Source organism: Stomoxys calcitrans, chromosome 5 (assembly GCF_963082655.1).
Source record: "Stomoxys calcitrans chromosome 5, idStoCalc2.1, whole genome shotgun sequence".
In the NCBI taxonomy this organism is placed as follows: domain Eukaryota; kingdom Metazoa; phylum Arthropoda; class Insecta; order Diptera; family Muscidae; genus Stomoxys; species Stomoxys calcitrans.
This window is the reverse complement of record NC_081556.1, coordinates 76,619,560-76,646,239: the sequence shown is the minus strand read 5'-3', so window position 1 is coordinate 76,646,239 and position 26,680 is coordinate 76,619,560. Positions and strand designations below refer to the sequence as shown.

Genomic DNA, 26,680 nt, shown 5'->3' with positions numbered 1-26,680 from the left:
CTTCTCCCATCTTAAAATGGGCATTTGTTACGGGATTTGCTGCTTCTGCGTATGGATTTAAAATTGGAATAGACAGACAGTTAGGATAGTAGTTTAGATGGATGGATATGAATGAATGGATAGATGGATGGATACATTCCATGATTAAGTGACAACATATGTTTTGAATGCCCTGCCAGACAGAGTATGGCTTTGGCAGGATTAGAGAAATCTGCGGGAAATAAATACCAAATATTTTAAAATAGTATGTCTTTTGACACCCTTGAATTGCTTCAAATTTATTTTCACCCCCTCCCCTTCCCCTCTCTCTCTCTGTCTCTCTTGCCACCCTCGTCTATATGATTCATCCCTACTTGAATATAAAAATCCAAGGTAATCCAATGCTTTAAATCTGCCACAAATTAGTTTACAAAGAGGGGCGGCATAGAGGTGTTCTTTTCAAGCAGCACTTTTATGTAGCTAAGCTTTCAGTGTCAATGACAAGGGCACAAATGGCTTGAAATTGTCTAACACTGTGAATGGGGGGGGGGGACGGGAGTTGAACATAAAATAATTGACTTAGTCATGAAATCTCATGCCTCCCCCCTTTTCGTCAGACAGACTGGTGAAAATTCGATTTAATTCTCAGCATTATCCTCTTTCAACACAGGACCGTTAATGTTACGAGTTCCAAAAATAGTCTTTTTAAACAATTCTCTGAAATGGATTCTATTCATCATTTGTTGCTTTTGTCTCCCAAACTAAGAGCAGTTGTGAAATTTATTTTAATACAGCAAAATAAATAATCCTTCGCTTTGTCCACAGCTTTGTTTAACATTTTGGAATACCTACTTACTAGTATGTGTCCTAATATTGCGGCATTCAATTTTGAAGATAACTCTAAGCAAATGGTATTTAAAATAAGTGCCCCTCATTGGGAAACACATTCATCATAGAGAAAATAATTGTATAGAAAGAAAGACAAGCGATAAAATTGTTTAGGGACAATGATATGGGACCACCTTAGGTCGACACCACTTGGTAGAGCAGTTTTATACCGCTGTATACTTGATGTTCTCGCTAGAATTCAAACCCTGGAGTTCGGCGTCATAGACGGACATGGTAACCTGTGACGGTAGCAAATGGTCTACAACTCCCTCTGCGGTTCAGTAGAACTTTGCCTGGGTTCAAATTCCGGCACGAGCATCAGAAAAATTTTCAACGGTGGTTATCCCCTTAGTAATGCTGGCGACATTTGTGAGTATCCTGCCATACTAAAACTTCTCTACTAAGTGTCGCTATGCGACACACCTCTCGGACACGGCATAAAAAAGGAGGTCCCATATCATTGAGCTTAAAACATTAATTGGACTGCACTCATTGACATGAGAGAAGTATCCCCTGTTCCTTATTGGAATGTTCAATAGTTTAGTAGGTATGTATTACTGGCTAAGGTACTATCTGTAGCCGGTACTATAGAACCACGCCAAATTCCGAATTTTGATGTACGCGCTCTTCACGCATGGGGAGGCCACCCTCGGTCGGCCGGGGCGAGTGCAGAGGCGTGGGAGCGAACGAGCAGCTTTGAAGTAGAAATGCCCAAATAAAAATGTGTCTGTATGTGTGAAATACTCTCATTAAGTATTTTTAATTCTTTCAATAGGTAAAAATCATTTTTTGGACTGAATGATTGGTGTTTTGCAACGTCGGCGTCATGGCCGGGCATGCTAACCTCCGCGCCACGGCCATTCAAAACCCGATTTGTAAATCCGTACGGCACACTCTCCTGAAGAGATAAACATGGCAAACTAGTAGAAAATACAGTGATTGTTCCCGGCACGTAATGACTATAAGCATCACATAGCCTGGAACTTTGAGCTCCAATCTTCTAAATAAAGAGAAGCTTAGCTTCTAAATAAAGAGAAGCTTTAGCTGTTATCTACCTGTGGACGGTTGCGGATCGTGGAATGCTGCAACTGCAGTCGCGGACAATCAGCAGTATCGAATGGGAGAGTCTCAGTGATAGGCCGGGTGGTACCGGCTCTTGCTTAAACACTGAGTGCCTATGATGCTCGATACAAGGCGAGTTATTGGCGACTTTAAATAACCAATGGCCATCATGTTCCTGCGGAGTAGCTGCAACTTGAAATAACCAATGGCCATCATATGTCAATATGGAGTAGCTGCAACTGCAGTCGCGGACAAGTTTCTACGGAGTAGCTGCGACTTTAAATAACCAATGGCCATCATGTCCATATGGAGTAGCTGTAACTGCAGTCGCAGACAATCAGCAGTATCGAATGGGAGTCTCTGTGAGAGGACGGGTGGCACCGGCTCTTGCTTAAATACTAAGTAACTATGATGCTCAATGCAAGGCGAGTTATTGGCGACTTTAAATAACCAATGAACATCATGTTCCTGCGGCAATCGGTCGTAAAGACCGGAACAAGCTTGCTCACCTACAATAGTTTGACGAGGATCACCACCTACACATGCAAATGTGGCTACAACAACAAGAGATACTGTCGAGGATAGGGAGAGCAAATTTACGAAACTATTAACATCCGATTGTATTGGAGACGAGGATATTCCCAAAACTAATCGCTGGCAACCGTGAAGTGAGCAGAGTTGTTAGATAACTTAGAATACAAGTTGATAAGGTACATGCCTCAAATTGTACTGGCTAGAACATATGATTGGAACCTCAGCTCTTTTGGAAAGTGCACAAAATGAGATTTGAGAAATGAGAATCTGTTCATGGCTTCAGAGCAACTTCCAAAATTTTTTCCCTATAATTTTGAAGCAAGGCTAGATGAAAAACTTTGGAGAGCCATGAAATATTACTTCGGCCATTCGCAGGCTGAAATTCTCGTATGTGCGCTCTTGTAAGGGTTTATCTTGCGCTTTACCCAGCTAGTTTTTCAATATGTATTGTATCCTTTCACCGGATACTTTTAGATCTTTAGCCATTTGATTGCCATCACGGTGTGAATTTCAATGAATTCATTCGCCGAACCATTTCAGCGATACACAAACATTTTGTTCTCTTTGAGGTATTTGAGTTCCCCAACAACGCCTTATTTCGCCTGAATAACTTTCTTATTAACTTGTAAACTATATAATGACCTGTCAATAAAATATATACTCTGTAGCTGTCATTTCTAGTTTGACAGCATTACCACCAGTGTGAAGTTGATAAAGTCAATGAGATAATTGGGCCCTATCAATGCGGCTTTAGACGTGGTAAATCACACTGTGCCAAATCCTGGAAAAGGCCCGAGAAAGGCAAATCAACACCTACCATCTCAAGAAACCCATGGTGCGACCAAAAGTGTCGAGATGCTACTGAAGCCAAGAATGCGGCATATAGAGCAACCCTGGAATCAGTAGAAACGCGCCAGATGAAGGAGAGGTATCGGGAGAAAAGGAGAGAGGAGAAACGTATATTTCGCAGAAAGAAAAAGGAAATGGAAAGTGAAGGTGAGCGAATTGAGATGTACAGGAGTCAGAATGAAGTTCGGAAATTCAACCAAAGAATTAAACATCAAACCGATGGATTTGGTGCAGGCACATCCTCCTGCAGAGACAAAGAAGGAAATCTAATAACTGACACAGGTAGCATGCTGAGGATGTGGAAAAAACATTTTACCCAACTACTAGTGTCCGATGTTGACGGCGAAGAGGATACCGCAGAACCAATCAATGATGATGGTATAGAATGTTTACCTCCTAGTCAGAATGAGGTACAGGTAGCAGTGACCCGACTAAAGAACAACGAGGCAGCAGGAGCCGACGGATTACGCCCTGAACTATTTAAGACCGGAGGCGACACACTGGTAAGGCGTATGCATCAGCTTATCTGCGCAATCTGGCTAGAAGAACGCAATACGATGATTGGAACCTCAGCATACTATGTCCCGTACACAAGAAAGAAGACCAGACAGAATGTGCCAACTACAGATGAATAAGTCTCCTCCCCATCGCATACAAGATACTCTCGAGCGTAATGTGTAAAAGATTGAAACCTAAAGTAAATGACTTAATTGGGCCCTATCAATGCGGCTTTAGACCTGGTAACTCCACCCTGGACCAGATGTTCACACTGCGCCAAATCCTGGAAAAGACCCTAGAAGGACAAATCAACACCTACCATCTCTTTGTTGACTACAAAGCCGCTTTCGATACCCCTATACTTTCACAGGTATTTCAAGCCATGTCTGAGTTTGGTATCCCTGTAAAATTAATAAGACTCTGTAGGATGACACTTACTGACACGCGTTCCTTAGTAAGAATAGGAAAGAATCTCTCCGAACCATTCAATACCAAACAAGCTTTCAGACAAGAAGACAGCCTATCATGTGATCTCTTTAATATCGTGCTGGAGAAGATTATACGAGATGCAGATGTGATTATATATGGCACTCTTATCACAAGAGAACACATGCTACTCGCCTATGCCGACGACATCGATATCATAGGTCGGTCACCGGAAGTAATAACTGCAGCCTTTGAAAGAATCAAAAGAGAGTCAGTGAAAATGGGTCTGGCAGTAAATGGAGATAAGACGAAATGGATGGTTTCAACTCCCAAAACGCCTTGTACAAATGGAGAATGTTGGGAACCACAACTTTGAGATAGTCAGTAATTTTATCTACCTCGGCATCGCCATAACCGAAACGAATGACACCAGTTTTGAGATTAAGCAAAGAATAATACTGGCAAACAGATGCTACTTTGGACCAAGTAAGCATTTTAGAAACAAGACCGTCGAGAGGTGGCCGAAGATAAAGACGAAGATTACACTTAACAAGACACTGATACTATCCGTGTTGTTCTGACGCATGGGTACTAGTGACAGCAGGTAAGGCAGTGCTTGGAGTATTTGAGAGAAAGATTCTTCGTAAAATATGTGGACCAGTTTGCATTAATGGAGAATATAGGCGACGTATGAACCACAAGCTGTATGGCGACGATAGCATAGTTACACGCATCAAAATACAACGTCTGCGTTGGCTAGGTAATGTTGTCAGAATGGATGAAGAAGCTCCAGCAAAGAAGTCTTTTAAAGGTAAAAACGGTGGTACACGCAAACCGGGAAGACCAAAAACCCGATTGAAAAATCAAGTGGTGGGAGACACCTCAAAACTTGGTGTCAGAGATTTTAGAATGAGCGCAGAAGATCGAGGCGCTTGGAACACTATTCCACGTTCGGCTAGTGGGACAAATGCTCTGTCATAGCCAATTAAAGTAAAGCAAGTGAACATCATAACTGGCATGAGAACTTTTCTCATACGAATTAGGGCTGGCCGATTCATGATTAGTTCAAGTTTGTACGACTTGCCGTAGCGTGTTAGGGGAAGATGCTAAACTATGAAGCGCTGTCAATGAAGAAGAATACGAATTCATAGCCCAGCACATATGTTGTTATGTGAATACGAGTATTTGAATCATGCTGGTAAGATTTGTCAATGTCATTTACAAATGTCAATATCTTTTTTGTATCGTTCTACAGATTTTTTGTGGGTACATTGACGTAAAACTTGTGGAGAGTATTTAAAAATAACGGCATTGTTCAATTACTTATGAGATGAGAAAATAAGGAGCACACATGAAAGTCTGTTGCAGACGACAGTTTTGTGTCAAAAACAATATAAATAAAAAAAAGGGCAAGGCATTTCCACTCTCAATCCCGTCACAAGTTTGTGTTAGACATGTCAAATCCCAGGCTTCGATGACACGGTCTAGAGTGACGCAAACATTTAAATCACTCTTTTTTAGGGAATTCAACAAAAAATAAGGCACATATTCAAAAATCTCGTTAGATACAGCAAGGACTTATCTATGGGTGTTCTCCCTTTGTTTGGAAAAATATCAACAAAATTTAATTAAACTGAAACAAGATTGCGGTGAAAATAAATCTTGATGGTTGTCCAATATGGAAGAAAATAAGAAAATTGAAAAATATGGGTTTAACCCAGAAAAGGTTTAAAAGGGGAACATACAGATAACACACTCAGGCAGGAGTACTGCGAAAGTTCAGGCAAAGCAGCAACTCATTCAGTTACTATCCAAAAACAAAAATACCAAACAACAAAAGAGACCACCATGAGTGATTTAGTGAATATCATGGACAATAGAATGGCATTCTAAACAAAAGTGAAAATTTTCAAAAACATTTTTTTGCTTCATCTCCTCCTTGTCGTCTACAAAGAAACTGTTATAAAGTTCTATAGGCCTTACAGAAAAATTGCTGGTAGCTATTGTTCGACTTCTTTTTTACTCATATATGTACCGACACAACATGCAGCCATGTAAAGATGCTTAAAAATGTCTATTGCAGAAGGCCATTCGGCCGGCAGACCGACCCACCAGCAATGTTAGTGGGCAGGCAGCAGGTATGCATGACAGCCCTGCTTGGGCTGTCGGTCTTATTGAGTTCGAAGAACACACACACTCAACTCGATACAAATCAATTCGATAACATGTTTACCCACATGTAAAATCTCAATTAGAACCAGAGCATGTCCGCACTCGACATTATCGTCACAGTCCCCCGTCCCTCGACCTACAACGAACATTTGCCGCACGGAACTCTAGAGAAAATGTTTGCCACACAACAACAACACCTTTAGAAAATGCCGACAGCACTGTAAGTGGCCAATGGCTGGTGGTCATTATGAAAAGTTAAAATTCTTTAGAAAATACTCACAAAAGGGGAAAAGTGTTTCGTAGTTAAGTTTAACACTTAAGGTAATTTCCCCAAATAAAGTGGTGACCGCAAAATTCCTTTTCCAAACGGATAAATATGATGGAATTACAAACCAAATTTTTGCAATGAACAAAAAAACCTAAATTGATTGTGTGACACCCTTTAAAAACTTTCAATAAATTATAGAAATCTCGTACCGTACTCACCGGAAACATCAGGAAGAAATTTTTGCTAGACATTTATTTGTGGCTAGTTTAGCTTCTCAGTGTAAGAAGGCCTAATAACTGCGTTTCAAAGCTTTCCAATAAAAAGACCTTATGCCTTCTAAAATTAAACTTCAAAGAAGACTACCTTGCAACTTCTAAGTTTGACTAGGGATGCCTCTACCATCTGTATATAATCCCTTTGAAGTGCCCCATAAAATATATGAGACCCATGTGAGTGTTTATTGAACTTCTAATGTTGTATTTACCGTGAAGGGCAAGTGCTAACCTAGCAATGTCACTCAATGTTTAAAAGATATAAACATGGAATTCGGAGACGTGGCCACGGATACAAAACAAGGAATGATATCAGGCCTCGAAGTCGCCGCTTTTTCTCGCTGGCTTAGGTTCTAAGCAATCAACTATACTCGACAAGAATGTCAATAGTTGAATGTAATCAATTTAGAAATTTTCTTTCTGTCTGTCCGTCTGTCAAAAGCTATTTTCCGAATTTGCTAAAATTTTTCACACTTAAATTCTTTTATTGCTTTAGATCTCACTTTCGGTTTGTCTTGAGCCCCAGAAGACGAAATTCTTATTTAATTTGACTGAAATTATCTATATGACGAACTGTTATCCTTTGAAATATTCATGGCAAGGTCTTAACGATGAGAAAAATGGTCTAGAAAACTTGCAATACACAGTGGAGGTTATATAGGATTCGATATCACCGGAATTTACGACTTTTTATAAAGTGTGCCACTTTTTATGCCGCCTATTTAGAAAAATTATGGTCCTTTTTTAGTTTTTTTCCCAATAATTTTAATAACACCCTAAAAGTATGCAACATTATTTGAAATGATGTTTATAATAAACTTGTGGCCAAGGCACACAATGCGAGTACAACAATTTGCCTGGGGTGTAACGCCTACATGCGTAAACCAATGAGTATACTAAACAATTGTTGATTAGACCAAAAAGGTTGTCAATATTGTTTTTACTATCCCCGCTGGGGAACGAGAACAATGTAATTGCCTTTATAACCGTCTAACGACAGCGGTGCTTTTTTCTCATCTGACCTTAACTATACCCGTTAGAGAACGAGAACAACGTAATCGCCCTTATAAACGCCTATTGATAGCGGTGCCTTCTAAAATTGTTTTTTTTCCTCTGACCTCCAAAAGGGAGTTGTGGTAATTTTCTGACACAATGTCTAATGATACGTAAGTTCTTCTTTTTTTACATAGGATGATTTTGGGTTGTTAACACTTTAATAATAACAGCGCATCGTGAATTTATACAATCATCCATCACACTCTTGTTGTTTCCGATGTTTGGAAAATGGGCAGAGTGATAGTGATAACAGTAATAAAGATCGTACAGACCATATCCTTATTCTCGCCAGAAGCCAAATTTAAAAAATTTTGCGCATTAGTATGGATTTTGCAAATCGCATAGCACTACTCCTACTTTGCACTCTTCTATCTCACACATTAGCCTACAATCCCATGATAGACGGTTGTGCCGGATTGACCCGATGAAATCCTTAATCAGCAAGAGTGTACATCACACTGCTACAACAACAAAAACGTATAAGCCGATGTCTCAATTAGGTTAAGTCGTGTCATAAGATGGTCCTCGTAGTTTTTGACTTGTCAAAGAGTTCCGACAGCCATGTAACGGTTTTTAGGAACATTGTCCACACATCTCGCCAGTCGAGACTGAGACGTTGTATCGCGAATTATCTGCATTAGGGATTAGAAGTCGAAGTCCCATGAAATAACACGGAGGTTCTCCCACGTAAGATGATATTTTGTGGTTTATTGAACGTCTTTCCCACCGATCTTGATGAACAAAATGTGTATATATCCATCACCATAACTTCTGCCACATTGTTTACTACCTGTACAGCGGCATCTTAATTTTAGAGACGACTGGTTAATGATTCGAACCAGCAACTAGCTTAGATAGGAGCTACCGGGCGCATCCACAGGTTGCAGATAGTCGAATGCTCCATACGAAGTAATTTTAATTGCAGTCGCTGACAATGGGCGGTATCGAGTGGAGAGTCTCAGTAGAGGCCGGGTGGCACCGGGTGATCAAATACTGCAACTAAGGCTGTGACAATTAGTTGTTGTTGGTTTAGCTAGCATTTCCTTTGTCATTGCCTGGCTTTCGCGTCTAACAGATACCGGCACTTAGGTGGAGACACAATACCAGACATGAACCAACTTAGGGGAGTGGTATTGAAAATTATTTAGGATTTTGTAAGTAGCACGGAATTCCTAACGTAAAATTTTCTTTTTAGAGGTTACTTAATAGTTTTTAGAGAGCCGATTACTGACTTACGTGTATGTCCATAGTGGCATGGGGCGGATTAATATCTGCACCCTCTTTTCAACCTAACCTAACCCTAGCCACATTTGCATATGGAGACAGCAATCCTCTTCAAACTCTTATACGTAGGTGAGTAAGCTCGTTCTGGTACATAGGACTTGACATATAGAGGATCATAGGCACGCTCTATATAACCGCAAAGAGCTTGCTCAACTTCGTATAGGAGTTTGACGAGGATTGCTGTCTCCACATGCAAATGTGGAAAAACTAACAACAACTAATTGTCGCGCCCTTAATGCAACCGCAATTTGTAACAAAGCCAAGAGTAGAAACAAAGTACCCAAATCGCTTGTCGAAAGCAGGTAGAGTAGAGACAAAGAGACCATGTTGGCAAGATATGGATAAGGCAATTGACCGTTCAACATACACTGGAATAAGATCCAAATATTCGAGAATGTTGCTTTACAAACTGTGACACGGTCTTACTGGACGAAATCCCGGTTCTCAAGCCATTAGTGGACAGTAGTAGTAGTGGCAGTATTATATTGGCGTTTGTAATTTCGTCCTCATAAAGAGCATTTTGTGGAAAAGCATATTCCAAATTCTCTACGAGCTTGACCACGGCCAAAAAATGTTCCACATTTTCAATCTCTGCTGAATTACAAAGCGAACAAAGTTTTGATATGTTATTTTCCATTTCCATTTAAATTGAGCATATTAATGCGAGCTTTTAATATTCGAGTTATATTATCCTGGCTTGTTTCGCCAAGTATATATTCGGTTCCAATAAATGTGTTCAGTTTCTTATAAATTCTTGTTGACTGGGAAATCTTTTGCCACATCCTTAGCGGATAGGTATGTAGGGTAGAAGCAACCATGACGGTAAGGTCACGAACGGTGTTGAGGTATAAGAAAGGGATTAACGTACCCAGTGGGTGCCCAGTCACTACGGGAGAGAGAACGAAGGGGCAGACTGTGGGTTTCATGGTTAACAGCCAGTTAGGTGTGGATATCAAAAAAACTCTTGCGGACAACACAGATCGGGGTCAATTCCATGGCAGACGGTTGTACGTACCGGATTGACCCGATGAATTCCTTCATCGGCAAGGGCTGACGCCTCAGTGTACTACACACTGCTACAATAACAACAACAACAATTCGATATCAAAAATATCCTCTGGCTAAATCCGGATCGTTACAAAACGAGGTTAATGTTGTGGACTAGTAAAAAGAAGAATAGAATGGCTTAAGCTAGGGAATGTGGGAGAAAGAAACTTTGGAACACATGCGTTTCTTGTCTTCCGGGTGCAAATTGGCGGCTTTCGCAGCTAAAAGACCGTTGGATATGGATGATGACATGCACTTTGATCTTTTCGAGACGACCAGAACGGGAGATGATATAAAATTAATTTGATCATTTTGTCAGTTATTTCATTGTGTAAACATTACATTATCATTATTGCAAGTATTTGTGAGACGTAAATCCAAATGATAAAGGATTTGATTTTAATTTAAAATTGTACTCACATCTCGAATTTCCTTAATTTTTTGTCCGCCTTTACCGATTATACAACCGGCTAAACTCTGATGTATTAACAAACGAACATCAAATTCATTATCACGCTGGAAAAATACAAATAAAAAAAATATTATTGCATTAAAGTACAAAACATAAATAAGTTCCCTTGCAACTTTTCCATGTTTGTTTACACTAGGCCCATATTTAAGAGATCTTCTAATATAATATTGACTGGGTCTAGCCCAGTCATCTGCTATATGCAGGACCCTTTCGGCCCTTCTGCATAGTTCGTTCGGATCCTTACCCCTTAGAAGTATTATAACATCGTCTGCGTAGCAGATGGGTTCAAATCCCTTCTCAGTTAGCATCAGTAATAGGTCATTTATGGTGGTCACCAATATGAGTGGCTATAAAATGCCCCCCTGTGGCATTCGCTGGGCCACTTTCATCTTTTATTTATGCTGAGACTCATAATTTATCTACCTGTTCCTTTGTATATGGTTTATTCGGTCTCTAAGGACCGGGTCCAACCGGTTGTAGTCTAAGGATTGGATCAGTGTGTCGGTCCGCACATTGTTAAAAGACCCCTCGATATTAATGCATATTGTCGTTGTGTACGTTTTTGCATCGAATGATTCTTCTATTTTATGGACAACATCATGCAGTCTCCACCGATCTTCCCTTGACATAGACTGTTTGTATTTAAGCAGTTCGCTGGATGTCCTATTCTTTATTATGGCGTCCACAATACGTTCCGTGGTTTTGAGTAGAAAGGACGTAAGGCTTATGGGTCTGTAGGCCTTTGGTGCCGCATAACTTGCCTTACCGGGCTTGGGTATAAACACCACCCTTGCCTTTTTCTGCAGTAACGCCGGAAATATTCCATCAGGTCCGGGTGACTTAAATGGTTTGAAGCTCCTCAAGGATTCCTTCACCATAAATTCCGTTATTATAAACCTTCGATAATCGTAATTATTCCAAGATTCCGGTGTCTCCGTGAGTACCTTCGTATCCTGTGGAAAATGGGTTTTCATCAAAAACCTCAACATGTCCTCCGTTGTCTCTGCTCTCACTCCCATGTCATCTACTAAAGATTCAGTATGGACATGGGTTTTTTAGAGAAACGTTAATGACGCCGTCAAAATAAAAAAGACCTGTGACCTGTTCGCAGAAAATCTTCCAGGAGGCACGTTTTGCCGCTCTGGTAATGTTATTGTATTCCTTGAGCCGTGTGTAATACACATCCCAATAAACTTCCGCTTTTTTACGACGTGCTCTGTTAAAAATCCGCGAACCTCTTTCCCAATATTGCGAATCTCCCCGGTCATCCAGGGTTTTTCTTGGACTGATTTCCTTTCCCGAAGAGGACAACTATCTTCGAAGGACCCCACCAGCGCAGTCGTAATCCTGTTGACATTTTCATCAACGTCTTCTATGCTTGGACAATCTTAATTATCTTGCCCAAGTCTTCTTCTGAGTAGCCTTCCGAATTTTCTCCAGTTGGTTTTCATCTTACTCCGGAAGCTTATCGGATTCGGCGCTGGCCGTGCTTTTCTAAACCTAATGTAGCGATGGTCAGAGAAAGAGTGTTCCATGGAGACCCTCCAATGATGAACCTCATTGATCAAATTTTCCGAACATATTGTCACATCTAATACCTCCTCCCTAATCCTATTAACAAAGGTAGCGGTGTTACCAATATTAAGTGTTATTAGGTCGTTAGTATTCAAGAACTCTGCCAGGGCTTGGCCTCGCTAATTAGTGTTGGTGCTACCCCACGAAATCTCACCACATTTCGTGGTGAGATTTCGCATCGCATCCTATTAGTACCTCGTTTCCTGTCTTTTCTGCTTTCCTCACCAGCCGTTGCAGCTCCGACGTGGGTGCCGGTGTCGGAATTTAAAAATGTAATTTTTTGTGGTTAGAGATTGATGGTGATTCCCATGCCATACTGAGTTACGCAAGCACTTGTCGCGCTCTTACATCCCCCTTGCTATAACTCTGCTATCCAGATAGTCCAACTGATCCATCTCTTGGAATTAGATGTCTGCAGAAATGGTCTGAGAATTACTTAAAGGCGTCATTCCTCGGTATATTGATTTCCAAGCCTTCTGTAACATAAGCAGGGAGTTTTTATGTTCTATAGTTTTTGTAACAGACCCTTTGGGGACAAGCTTTGAGGAGTTTAAGTGTTAATGTTGGCGGGTCTGAAGCTTCGTACTGTTTAAAAGCTATAAAATTATCTGCTATCTATGTTATGGAAGTTTTGTTCCTATCGTTCATTGAAATAAATTGACATGTCTTCAATGAAATGATTTTAACTGGTGTTTACTTGAAATACTCGGTGTTTTGAACAAATTATGCGACATAAGAATATGAACGGCAATACTAAAAACTTTTTTTATAATAAACTGTTTCTTAGCAAATAAACTTTGTGTATTAGTCATTTCTCTTGCTTCTGATATTCAACATAACTTAACCAATGACTTTATTTTACCCAAGTTGTCCATGGAAAAGTTGCATGTTTTTATTGGTCAAAGATTCGAAAGTTGTGTAGGGGACATTTACTTACCTCTTCATAGTATTTCATCATTTCCGTGATAATCGACATGGTGTCATCCAGTTCGGCTGATATCAGAATTGTTCTATGTTCGGGGGAAAATAAAAAAAGAAGCAAAGAAACACATTAAAGGACAATTGACCGCACGACAGACGAATAAACAAAACGTAATTAATTACAATTCACAAAATGAAAAAAAATAACGAATCGAATAAATTAAACTGAAAATAATAGTTATTTTATTTATCAAAATTACTTTCCCACATACAATCAATTAAAGTCAATTTTGGGGGGATTTTCAAGGACTAACAGCCTTTTTTTCTAATTATCATTATCATTTCTATACAATTTGCTAGATGGAAGTCGAGGCAGGGAAAACGAGAGTGTGACAGGGCGATAGAATGGCATAACGTGTGTATTTACAACAACAAAAATGTGGGTTATATATTTCTCGATATGGCAAAGTTTAGCAAAGTTTCTCTTTGCTTTTTGGCATTACACAGAAGGTTTAGGAAAAAAAAAGAGTGAAATACACAGACAAATAATATATACACACGCACACAAAAGATACAAACACACACACAAATACTAAACAGGGAGCATCAAATGGGATCAGCGGTCAGGTCAATATCCCTTCATTCAAGGCAACCATCCTTATATAGCACTTCAGTATTGAGTTAGACACACCATGGCTGTCATCATCAATTAGTTAAAGTCATATTGGACACACAACGCACAGCAGGAAAATAAAGTTCAGGTAATGGTCAGGTTATGGGTATGGACACAAAGACTACCAACGAGTGTTGGTTTAGATTTCTTTTCGTTTGTTATTAGAGAGCTTAGGTTAAGTGGTCCGCTTGAATCGATCTCGATTGGTTAACCACCAGGGCAAAACAGAAATAAACGAACACGAACGACGACACATGTGTTGTTATATGATGTACCATAACCAGCAGAGCAGAGGTGAGAATGCAAGTAGGGGATGATGGGTAGTAGTAGTAGTAGTAACACAACAAAGGCTGCTAATATGGCAAACTGAGTTAATTCCTTTTAGTACTCGTACCCGGTATTAGTTGTGGTTACAAATTATAACTCTTGTTATTACTACTATTATAACATAATTATTAGCAAACCAAAAAGGGACTGATGGCCAGTCACATCATCAAATTAATTAGTGGTAGTGGTTGGTGGTTTCTATCGATTTAGTGTTGACAGTGGCAATGGCAATGGCAATGGCTTCGTAGTATTAGGCAATAACTTTGGCGGATAATAAACAAACCACTCTATGGCAAGGAGTAAAACAAAATATTGAATGAAATAAACAAAAATGAAAGGGGAAAACGTTTTCGATTCATCCATCGAGCAGGGACATCAAACTAATGCAAATCTGATTCACTAAGGCATAAACATACACGATAACATACTCTTATGTAATTATATATCGAAAAAAAAAAATACTTTATTATTTATTTGTAATTGTCTATTGCAAATACCTGTGCTACAATCACTAAAGACTCTATTACACGGTACTACAGCTGTCTTATGACATGTCAAATTTAGGCATGTGGTGTGATACAAATGAAACTCACTTTTCAAAATAGCACATGTCATTTTTTGCTTTATTCCTTCGGACAAAAACATAAAGAAATCAGCAGTTTTTGCTGCCTGTCGAATGAAAGCAACCCCAAATTAAATTGTTTTTACAAATTTATGATTTAACCACCTTCTCACAACTTTAACAATTATTACGCGGAAAAAAAGTCAGACTTGCTTACATTTTTAAGTTACGGCATACGAAAATAACATACAGATGTGATAGTAAAAATGATTAGTCGTATATAAATTGACAATTTAGACAAACATTTTAAATAATATGTGACATGTTATAAGACAACTACATGCCGTTTAATAGCGGCTTAAGGTCGCACATACACTCACGCACAATATGAGTATGATTAAATATTTCCCTCATTTGGAAAAACTTTTATATTTGGAATATCTAGTTGTTTTTCTTTACTTTTTTCTTCGAATAAAGCATGCTGTGTATAGCTAAGACTAATTTATATTGTAGCATACTTTTAGGCATTATCATTTTTCCACTCTATATCATAATGTATTGAAAAACTAAGGATAGAACAAACAAAACAAAAACCAATTGACTTTAAAAAAAATTAAACTACAGCAGTATAGCTTTCATTTTGATGCATTTACTGGTTTGGTATTCTATGCCTTAAAACTAATTTTTGCTGTTGAAATATATTTAAATTTACCATTTACGGTTTAACTATTTTCATATTTTGAGCCATTGATAATTAGAATAGAAAATACTTTCCAAAAATAAACTATCTCTGTTTATATTTATGTAGCTTTTCTACTAATTTACCAAAGAACCTATCGATCGATAAAGCCTACATCAACATAGAATGTTGTACAATAGGGAATATATCGCTTATAATTTTTATTTGTTAGCAAATTGGAATATGCCCCTAAACATTACATTAAAGAACAAGGAGCACACTTCTCACATGCCAATGAGTACTGTCCTATTCAAGTTTAAGCTCAATGATGGTGGGCCTCCTATTTATAGTCGGGTCTGAACGGCGCGCCAAAGGTCGACGGCCCTTAAGGGAGAAGTCTTTACATGGCAAAGCACCTCACAAATGTCGCCAGCATTAGGAGGGGATAATCAACGCTGAAAAAATGTTTCTGTTTTCGCCAGTAATCAAACCCAGGCGTTCAGCGTCGTGTTGCGGTGGCCTAAGTTATTTATTTTTATTTTTTTGTTCTTCTTTATTTATTTCTATTTATTTATTCATTCATTTATTATTTGTTTTTTATTTATTTTTATTATTTTTTAAATTATTTTTATTAAATCATTAATTTACTTTTTATAAATTTATTTTTATTTTATTTAATCTTTTTCAATCTCTTTTTATTTATTTTTTTTTTTTATTTATTTCTTTATTTTTTTATTTATTTCTTTATTTTTTTATTTATTTCTTTATTTTTTTTAAATTTTATCTTATTTTAAAATTTATTAAGTTCTTTTCTATTCTTTTTTTAGTAAATTCATTTTAATTAAAAGTCTTACATTTTAAATTTTTTGTATTTTTTCAAATTTTTTGCTTGTTAGGGCAAAAATCATAAAATTTTGCAATTTTTGTTTATTTCTCTTTCGAGACGATCTCAATAATTAGAGATTTCCTTTGCAAATGGAAAATGAAAGCCATAACACACCAACCACTATGGTATGCGTTTCGTCTTTGTTAAGAAGACTTTTCCACCATATTAGGTGTGATGGCTTCAAGGTCCGTACGTTGATATGTTGCATTTGTATCGTATTTATTGCGAAAACGCCTCTGATACAAATACCACACAAACGCACTCGGCAACCTTGTCTATTAGCTGTACTTATCTTTTTGAACTATTTTTTTGTTTTAATTTTTTTTAAATATTTTTTTTCTATTTTCTTTTTCTTTTGATAATTTTTTTTTAATTTTTAATATTTTTAATATTTTTTGCTTTTATAATTTTTTTATTTCAAATTTTTTTTATTTTTTTTTACTTTTAACTTTTTTTATTTTTAATTTTTCATTTATTTTTAATTTATTTTTATTTAATTTTTTTTTTTAATTTGTATTTTTTATCTTTAATTTTATTTTTTTTTTTTATTTTTATTTTTTTTTATTTTTTTTTTATTTTTTTTTTTTATTTTTTTTAATTTTAATTTATATTATTTGTTTATTTTTATTTTTAATTTTTTTAATGTTAAATTATTTTTAATTTTTTTTATTTTTAATTTTTCTATTTGAATTTTTGTTGTTGTTTGTTTTGAATTTTTTTTATTGCTTACTTTTAATATTTTTATTGTTTATTTTTTTTTCTTTATTTTTATTTTTGTTATTCTTTACTTAAAATTTTTTTATTGTTTATTATTAATTTTTTTACTTTTTATTTTCAATTTTTTAAATACGTTTTTAATTTTTTGTTATTTTTAAATTTTTTTGTTATTTTTTAATTTTTTGTTATTTTTTAATTTTTTTATTTTTTTAATTTTTTGTCATTTTTTAATTTTTTGTCATTTTTTAATTTTTTGTTATTCTTAAATTGTTTGTTTTTTTTTAATTTTTTATTTTCCAATTTTTAGTTATTTTACTTTTTTAATCTATTTTTTGTTTTTTTAAATTTTTTTTTAAAATTTTTTTTTTAATTTTTTTAGTTTCAATTTTTTTTAATTGTTTTTTTTTTTTAAATTATTTTTTATGGTTTATTTATTAACTTTTTTTATATTTTATATTATTTTTGATTTATGGCAATCTTTAAGTAAAGGAAAGATATAAAGGGTGATTTTGTAGCTATTATTTTTTGGGAAACACTGGTTTAAACAGCTCACGCACGTTTCGTGTTTTGTTTCACTATCAAACACCTAACTTTGGTCTATAATTTAACCATAAATCGTCTTACAAACGAACAACGCTTGCAAACTAATGCTTGCTCTGTTAACAAAGTTCACCGCACGCTAATTTTTGTCTCAATGGGTACGTTAATAAGCAGAATTGTCGATTTTGGAGTGAAGATCAGCAAGAAGCATTGCATCCAAATGCGAATCGTGACGTTACTGCGAATGGTGATGGCTATGGTGAGATGATATCCATCTTTTTTTGCCCAAAATGCAAGAGCTTGACTTGCATGACATGTGGTTCCAATAAGACGGTGCCACATGCCACACAGCACGCGATACAATGGACTTATTGAGAGGCGTATTCGGTGAACATTTTATTTCACGTGCGGCACCGGTCAATTGGCCGCCTAGATTGTACGATATGCCACCTTTAGATTAAAGCTCATGTCTATATATACAATCCCGCTTCAATTGACGCATTGGAATACAACATTGAAGCATTCATTCGTGAGATACCGGCCGAAATGTTGAAGAGTATGCCAAAATTTTACTAAGCGGATGGACCATTTGAGGCGCTTTCATGGTCAACATTTGCATGAAAAAATCTTCAAACGTTAAATTATATAGACCGTACTAACGATTCAAATAAGGGTTTCATGCATTTTTCTGAATTTTATGTTTTTTTTTTGAAAAACTTCTCTATAGTTCTTAAAAAATCAACCTTTATACACAATAGAACGGTTCTAAGTGAGACACACTTTCATGGCAAATTGTTTGCAAAACGTAATTAAAAATGTATTTATTTTAGTGTTTAGCAATTTAACCATGAAGTGTGGTACACAATAGAGCAGAGCGTGGAAGTTGTTAAAGCGGACATTCAAATCAAAAAACATTTCATGTACTTCGTATTTTTGGCTAGATTTTTGGATAGAAATGTATGAAATTCTGTGAAAACCTCTGTTAAAGCTAGTCTAGTTTGTTTAACGCTAGCGACGTTGTGGGTCGCGTGGCCAAAATGGCGAATCATTTGCTTCATAGGTAGCAAATCATCGACTCTTTTGGCTTTGTTTTTTTGGCCGACATCATAAGGAGTCATTAGAACATTACATGTAGCACTTGAAATGTAATGTGGACTCAAAATTTTGCGGAATTTTCTATTCAAATCCTTTGCTACATAAAATTTGATTCAAAATTGATTAACTTCAACTTTATCGCGCCATACACATATGTGGAAGCTACATTTTACCGTATAATCCTATGAAAACTACATTTCGTCGGTTGCATGCAAAAGTTTAAGTTCTATAAGTCATGTTAGACTTTTAGAGTTAAAAGTGGCATGCAAAGTTCTCCCCCATGTAATGTTCGTTTTTGTTATCTCCTATGATAGTTTTCGAGGTACTCAGCGATTATTTTGAATCATGCCCATTATAAATGGAAGTAAGTTATGTTAGACATTTTAATCCTTTGTTAATTTTGTAGTAGTAGTATCTCTGGTGGGTGTTTAATGGATGACGCCCGCATTTGTTTTCCGAACACACTAACATCGCGGCTACCGGGATCTCCATTAGACATAACTTGAAAAATTAGAATGGTGGGGAATTTTAATGGATGGAAAACCCATTGGAATTGTTATAAGAAACTTTTTTTCCCGTAAGCCAACCTATATGCTGCGAATGAAAATAACCTTCACTATAACTAAAATATCTACATTTGATGTTTCACAATCCAATTTTCTTAATTTTTAAATAAAATATTTAAATTATAGCCAAAATAAAAAAAAAAACTTGTTTCCATTTCGCAAATCCTTCTGATGGAGCCAAGAGCTAAGCGGCCGCACTATCACTATCTTAATTATTATATAATGAAATACGCACACACACACATATATATATATATAGAAAGTAACTACACTTAAATTAAAATAAAATCCTCTGGTAAACTTCATTGCCTAATGTTAAATTCTAATTGGGTTCCTATGCTCAGTTCTGGTTTTTGTTTTGTTGTTCCAAGTACGAAAACGGAAATACAGGATGTTAACATTTCCATATAGATATCTGATTCTGAAAGAGAGAGTAACTTTGCTGGGGGGGGGGAATACAATTATTGGTCTTAACTCTTTGGAATCTAACAAAACATAATGGGTAGCTGGTAACAAAACGAGACTTAGGCCTAAGATTGCTGGTGTATTTATACTTATGAGAAAGAGAGAGAGAGAGAGAAAAAAATGTTTATATAGTAAGAAGATCTTTACCGTTCAGGGCCTTGGGAATCGTCGACAGACACAGTGGCTTTATACTGCTCAATAGTTTTTGGGGTTTTTTTTTTATTAAATTGGTGACGGAGAGGTGGTTTGATGGTGTGGTGGTTTGGTTGGTGTTGGTTGGTCACATTGGCCCAGAGAGAGGGAATTTTTGTTTTATACAGTGGTCGATGTTTGGTTGTGGCGTTATGACGGGTGGTACAGATACAGATTTCAAAAAGTTTCCATATATTATTTTCCAACGTATGAACGAACAAACAAACAATAAAGGTGGTGGTACGCAGAGTTCAGGATATTTGGTTTTCGTTTGATATGCCGACAACAATCGAGAGAGCGGGCGGTTGGGCAGGCAAGTGGTCAAATGGCCGGTCGGTCAGGAGAACAATTGGTCACAGGCATACAACCCCAGTTGTATAATTGAGATGATTATGGTTTTTGGTCAACCGGGTGGGCGGGTGGTCGGGCGAACCGGTGGTTGGTCAGGTCAGGCAGACGAATGGGCCGAGCCAGGCAATTCGTTGAGGTGATTGTATTTCGAAACAAAGGCACAAAATCATTTTCGACATATATATGGAAAAATTGGTGATGAGTTTTTTTTGGTTTTTTTTTTATTTTATATTCCAAACCACATGAATCGATTGAATCGGTAGGTCGTTCGTTTGGTCAATCGGGCACAGGCAGGCACAGATGGGCCATTTAATTTTGTTTTCATTTTTTGTTTTTGTTTTTTTGCATTTGTATTTGCATTTGTGTTAGGTCAATAATTGAGGTTTGTTTTAATTTTTTGTTTAAGATCAGAGATTTTTAGTTTATTTTTGATTGGTTTTTGCAACATAATCGCAAATTGATTTGTTGATGGGTTTGATTTGTGGTTTAATAAATGATTTATGTTTTGTTTTAAGTCGTTTTTAGGGTGGGGGCGAGAAAAAGAGAAAGAGAAAAATTTATCATTTAATTAATGGTTAATTGCAAGGTATATTTGAATGGTTGTTGGTTGTATTAAAAATGTCACTTTAAGATTTCCATAGCTGGGCTAGCTAAACACTAAAGTGTAAACTACGTTTGTTTAAGGGCTAAAAGCTAAGAGATAAGAAATTATTGGGGGAGGGAGGCTACCTCACACAACTCCTTGCATTAGTATCCGTCCCCCCATTAAGGGTGTATTCAGTAATTGTTGAGTAGTAGCAGTAGTAGTAGTAGTAGTAGTAGAAATGGTAGTGGTAGTAGTAGTCAATAAAAACAAAGAAAATTTAAATTAAAATACCATATATTATCGTTGTAAAAGAAAAGCTTATATAGCTTTGATTAAATAAAACTAAATACCAGCAGTAAGTAGCAGTTAAAACGAGAGCAAGAAGAAGAGCGAAGCATGAACATTGTGTTATAACCAATTAAAACCACTGTCGAAGGCAGGCGGATGGATATCCCAGTGATAACTTGAAAAGGGATTCTTCACTCTTAAGACATACAACGATTCTCTTGTGGTACCTTCATCATCATCACCATCCTAAAGGACAGACACTGAGTGGCAGGCACAACATTTACACATTGCATTTGTTAGGCATGTAGTAGTGGGCTAGGACGGGGGGGAGAACTTGATTTCCTCTTCTTAATGGACAAATTTTTGTGGTCTTGGCGTAAATTTTTAATTTTGGAAAACATGGACAACAAATTTTTCAATATAATTACATGGAGAAATAACTGACTGGTAATGAGTGAATTTTAATAATAAGAGAAAACGCAAATACAACTTGGAATCAAATTTTTTTCTAAACATTTTTTGGATAATTATGTTTTTAGCGAATTTTTAGTATACTTTTCTTTTTGTTTTATTATTGAAACATTACATTTACTTAGAGAGAAACTAGAAACGAGTAAACACTACTGTAAATAAATAAAATCACTTGAAATATACCTGTGTGCGCATCTTCTGTATATGTTGGCCGCCCTTGCCTATAATAGCACCGGCAATCTGGAATAAAAAAAAAGGAATATATTTTTTTATTTTTTGTATCAAACTACGGGGAAGCTCTGTGAAAATTCTATACAGGCTTAAATTGTATTTGGAACCGAGTAATGAGTGTTTTATTCAGCTTTTTACAATTTAAAAAATAGGTGAACAAGCTCGGCGCTTTCACTACTGATGTCCTCCATTGATGATATGACTCTAAGAGTCCACTGGTCATTACTCATATGATTTTTGTTAAATTTTTTTGTTTGAGTACTGAACTGTACTGTCCTAATATTTAGATATCAATGGTGGACAGCACAACATGTATATATTTTGATTTTGTTTGACGCTGTCGGCTAAAAACCATTATTTAGATTTTCTTTATTTAAGATTTGAATTATTATTTGTTGTTGTTGTTGTAGCCACATTTCCATGTGGAGGTGGCGATCCTTCTCAAGCTCCTGTACGTGACCAAGCTCGTTCCCTGTCATATGGAGCATCATAGGCACTCAGTATTTGTGCAAGAGCCGGCGATGCCCAGCCTCTCACTGAGACTATCCGCTCGATACCGCTGATTGTCCGCGACTGCCGTTGCAGCTACTCCGTATGAAGCATTCCACTATTCGCAACCTGTGGCCGCGCCCGGTTGCTCGCAGATAAGCTTCTTGTGACAATGAACCCCACACAAATCGGACCTCAATGTTCCAACAGCTATCCCGTGCCGGGCTCTAGACCAGTAATGGTCATTTGTGCAAAAATCTATGATGGCAGTGATATATTTTGTTGGTGATTACAGTTCAGAATAAGATTCGTTGTATAGGTTCGTAGGGCACATCCCAAAAGCTTTTACTTAAGGTCTTATTTTAGAGTCGCAAAGCATGATAGCCCCTTTCCAAACTCCTTGTTGTTCTTATTGTAGCCACATTTTCATGTGGAGGTAAGCAAGCTCGCTCCGGTCTAAAGCAGAAAACTGCAAGAGACCCAAAATTTGGCACTCAATAGCCACTTTGGCCAAAGCAATTATCTGCTACGCATGCCACCTAAAAACAAAGTTAGCTAGAAACACACACACATATACATTAGACATGTGGCTACAATAACAACAGAGTGAGAGATGGCCGAATGGTTCAGTGGATGTGTTTTTCGATTGGATCGATGGACATCGTGTGTTGTTTGCAAATGAGCACCACTCAGATGAGTACCATATGAAGCCAAAGCAAGCAGAGGAATGATACATAAAGTGTTGTTGAGTGACATAGATATACACCGTACCTTTTAGGCTTGTTTTTTTTTGTTTTTGGATGAGATTTTTTTTATCAGTAACGTACGAACTGTCTTTCTCCGCCTGTTCAAAAGTGACAGACTCAGTTCCATTTTTTACCCAAGCCATTAGAAGGCATGCAAATTAATTTAAACCCTCATAACTTTGAAAGGTAGCTGTGTGCGTTTCTTCTATTCAGTTGCGGTCAATCTGAGCCCTTGTGAGTATTCCATAAAATACAAAATATGATTGGCTATCATTTTATGCTCATCGGCAAAAACACTTACAATAGCTCAACGAATTTGAAGGAGCATTTTATGTTTAGGTCGTTGGGAGTCGTTGGCGTCAACAACGATTGCTGGTATAAGGTGTGAGCGTGTCATTCGCTTTATATCTATACACGTTTTTTAATGTGGCACGTACACGTTTTTTAATGTGGCTTGCTTCTGTTCTCTGGTCCAAAGGCCGATCGCGGCGGGAACAGGGTGGCCATTGCTTATTTAAAGGCGCCAATAACATGCTTTGTCTTATCGGGCAGCCTTATAAGACCTGACGGTTTATAAGGATTTACGGTTTATAATGTATCTAAGACATAACGGTATATAAGGCCTATAGACTTTGATAGAAGTTGGAGTCTAGGGAAAAAGACATTTTGTTATTATTGTTGTTGTTTATACGAATTCTATATTCTCAGCATTTGCTGGAATTCACGCAGCAGATCGTTGGTCAAAGGTTGCGCTCTGTATAATCGATGTTTTATATCCTTTATCCAAGCGTCTCCCTCATTATAGTTGCTGCGATTTTATCGTGTTCGTTGTGTTATTTTGGAATTGTTCCCAGGGAGCTGATTAAAATGGGAATGATAACGATTTCATTACGGTTATCGGTATTTTTCATATATGTGGCTAGTGGTTGGTATTTTGATATTTTCGTGTTTGTTGTGTCCTGTATGTTGTTGTCGAATGGCACTGCGAAATCTATAATCCTCGCTGGCCTCATTTTTTTGTCTATTATCACCATATCAGGTCTGTTTAGGATTGTTATGTGTAGGGCTTGTTGACCAAGATCGATCTGTCCCAGTATATTATCTGGTTCTCGTTCTCTATTATTGGCTCTGGGTTGTATTTGTAATAGTATATCGTGGTTTTATTAATTCTTAGTTGTTTCAACATATTTATATGGATGATTTTTCCTATATTGTCGTGACCGCTCTTGTAGTGTGTTTGTGTTAATGTTGTGCAACTATTGAGTACATTGGCTATGTTTCCCGTGCTCCACCACACCTACGGCATCGGTCATCTGTGAGAGTGTTGTCCTGCATTATGGATTTCCTATCGTTCTTTGTTTGTACAACTCTCTGAGTAGATGTTGCTAAATCTAAACCAATTACTCGAGTTTTCCAGATCCACGTGTTGATGAAATAATGTATTGGGATATTTGCCATGGAGCGGTTTTGATTTCCAGGTTTCTATTAGTTGTTGTGTTGTAATTGGGTTGGGTAGGCTATTGTTGTTGTTCAGGTTAAGTGGTGTCAGAATTTCGTCTGCGTTAATTAAGGAATTTTAGAGTGATAATGTCTCTGATGGTGTATGAAAATAGTTCCGTAGCGATAGTATCTGGCGGTCGTGTAGGAGTTGGGCGCTTAGTAATCCCCGTCCTCCTAGTTCTCTTGGCATATTGAATCTCTTTATTGTTGTTATTATTAGTTATTGATGTTATTATTATTGTTATTGTTGTTGTTATTTATTATTATTGCTATTATTGTTATTATTATATATATTGTCGCTGTTGTTGTTGTGGCAGTGTGTTCTATCTTTCGTCCTGCGACTAAGGTTGGGTCCGTTCAGAGGGATCTGGGTCGGAGTTGAGTGGATCTTTAAACAGATGACGTGTATCGTGTGGTCCCAGGTCACGATAGGGACACACAACCTGCAAGTTGGCATCAATCCTTGCTCCGTAAGAGAGAAGGCGACTACATTTGCCGGACCGTAATTTAGATAGAACTTTTCTGGTTTTCCGCGGGAACTCAATTCTTTGTTGTTGCCACATTTTCATGTGGAGGTGACGATCCTCGTCAAGCTCCTGTAGGTGAACATGCTCGTTCCGGTCGAGAGTAACAGAGTGGCCATTGGTTATTTAAAGGCGCCAATAACTCGCCTTGTCATGTCGAGTATCATAGGCAGTCAGTATTTGTGCAAGAGCCTGTGCCGCCCGGCCTCTCACTGAGACTCGCCGCTTAATATCGTTGCAGGCACTCCGTATGGGGCATTCCAATATCCGCAACCAGCCGACACGGCCGGTAGCTCGCAGTTAAGCTTCTCGTGACAGCAATATCAATGTTCCAACCTGTGTGGTACGCACAACTATCCCGTGTCAAATTTTCTTTAGGTACAATGGGTGGCGGTCATTCCCCAAGGATTGGGAAGCTATTCAAAGCATCCGCTACCATGTCTCCATGAGTGCTGTCTAGATCCGCTTGATATGCTGCTCGAACTAGAGGTTCTCTCTTGTAGCGCTGAACCTATCGCTCTAGATAGTCTTGTTTAGACTAAGAGTGCGGATTATTTATTTTTTGATATTTCTTAGTAACTTTTCATTGGTTTTTTTGTTGTTGTTGTTGTAGCAGTGTGTTGAACACCGGGAAGGCAGCCCTTGCCGATGAAAGGCTCAATCGGGTCAATACGGTACATACAACCGGCTGTCGTCGGATTGGTTGTTCATTGGTATTCGCTAGCCCAAATGACTCATATTTTTCAAGACGTCTCAGACAATTCAAGTGTTTTATTGCATATAAAATAGGTTAGTGATTTGCTCAGGGCGTCTTGTACGGTTACTCCAAATGTTTTGTGCAGACTTCTTATTAGTCCGAACGGTGTGCCGCATTGCGACACCACTTGGAGAGGACGTTATAACGTGGCAGAATACCTCACAAATGTAGCCAACATTAGATAGGAGATAACCACCGCTGAAAAACTGATTGATGTTCACGCCGGGATTTTTTATTATAGTTGTGTATAAAAACTTTTTCAGGAGTCTCCATTGGCACCGGCCACATGCAATTGGGGTGTGTAAGGTGAGCGCAGACTAAAAGGTGACTAAACGCATTTCGACCAAAATACGTAAACATAGTAGTAGTAAGTCATAGAAGTAGACATTGCAAAGTTTCTAGAGGTGAGAATCGGACTATACATATATAAGAGCATACTTCTTGTTAAAACTTCTAGCTAAATTGGTTAACAAATGACCACAATAAGGGAAGATTAGTCCAAAATCGGACGAAAATATATATTTTTTTACGTTTCTAGACTCAAAAATTGCCTGTGCCAAAATGGAAGATGACCGAATAAAAATTGCAACCTATACTTTGTACACCGTAGTGCAGGGGTTAGCATGTCCGCTTATGATTGGGTTCGAATCCTGGCGAGAACATCAGAACAATTTTCACCGGTGGTTATCCCCTCGTAATGCTGGCAACATTTGTGAGGTACTGCGCCCTGCA

At 37.5% G+C, this 26,680-nt stretch overlaps 1 protein-coding gene across 6 annotated transcripts in view; it reads right to left on the bottom strand.

Annotated features, from left to right (window-relative positions):
- LOC106081062 (heterogeneous nuclear ribonucleoprotein K) overlaps positions 1-26,680 on the bottom strand; it is a 155,132-nt gene that overhangs the window by 45,300 nt on the left and 83,152 nt on the right. For 5 of the 6 annotated variants that reach the window (XM_059369200.1, XM_059369202.1, XM_059369199.1 and 2 more), the window contains 4 exons: positions 21,885-21,941; positions 19,961-20,004; positions 13,320-13,392; positions 10,756-10,851 (listed from right to left, as the gene is read on the bottom strand). In XM_059369200.1, coding sequence (XP_059225183.1) covers positions 10,756-10,851; positions 13,320-13,392; positions 19,961-20,004; positions 21,885-21,941 — 270 coding nt within the window. The remainder of the gene's footprint in view (positions 1-10,755; positions 10,852-13,319; positions 13,393-19,960; positions 20,005-21,884; positions 21,942-26,680) is intronic. The other variant, XM_013242769.2, reaches the window with a different exon arrangement.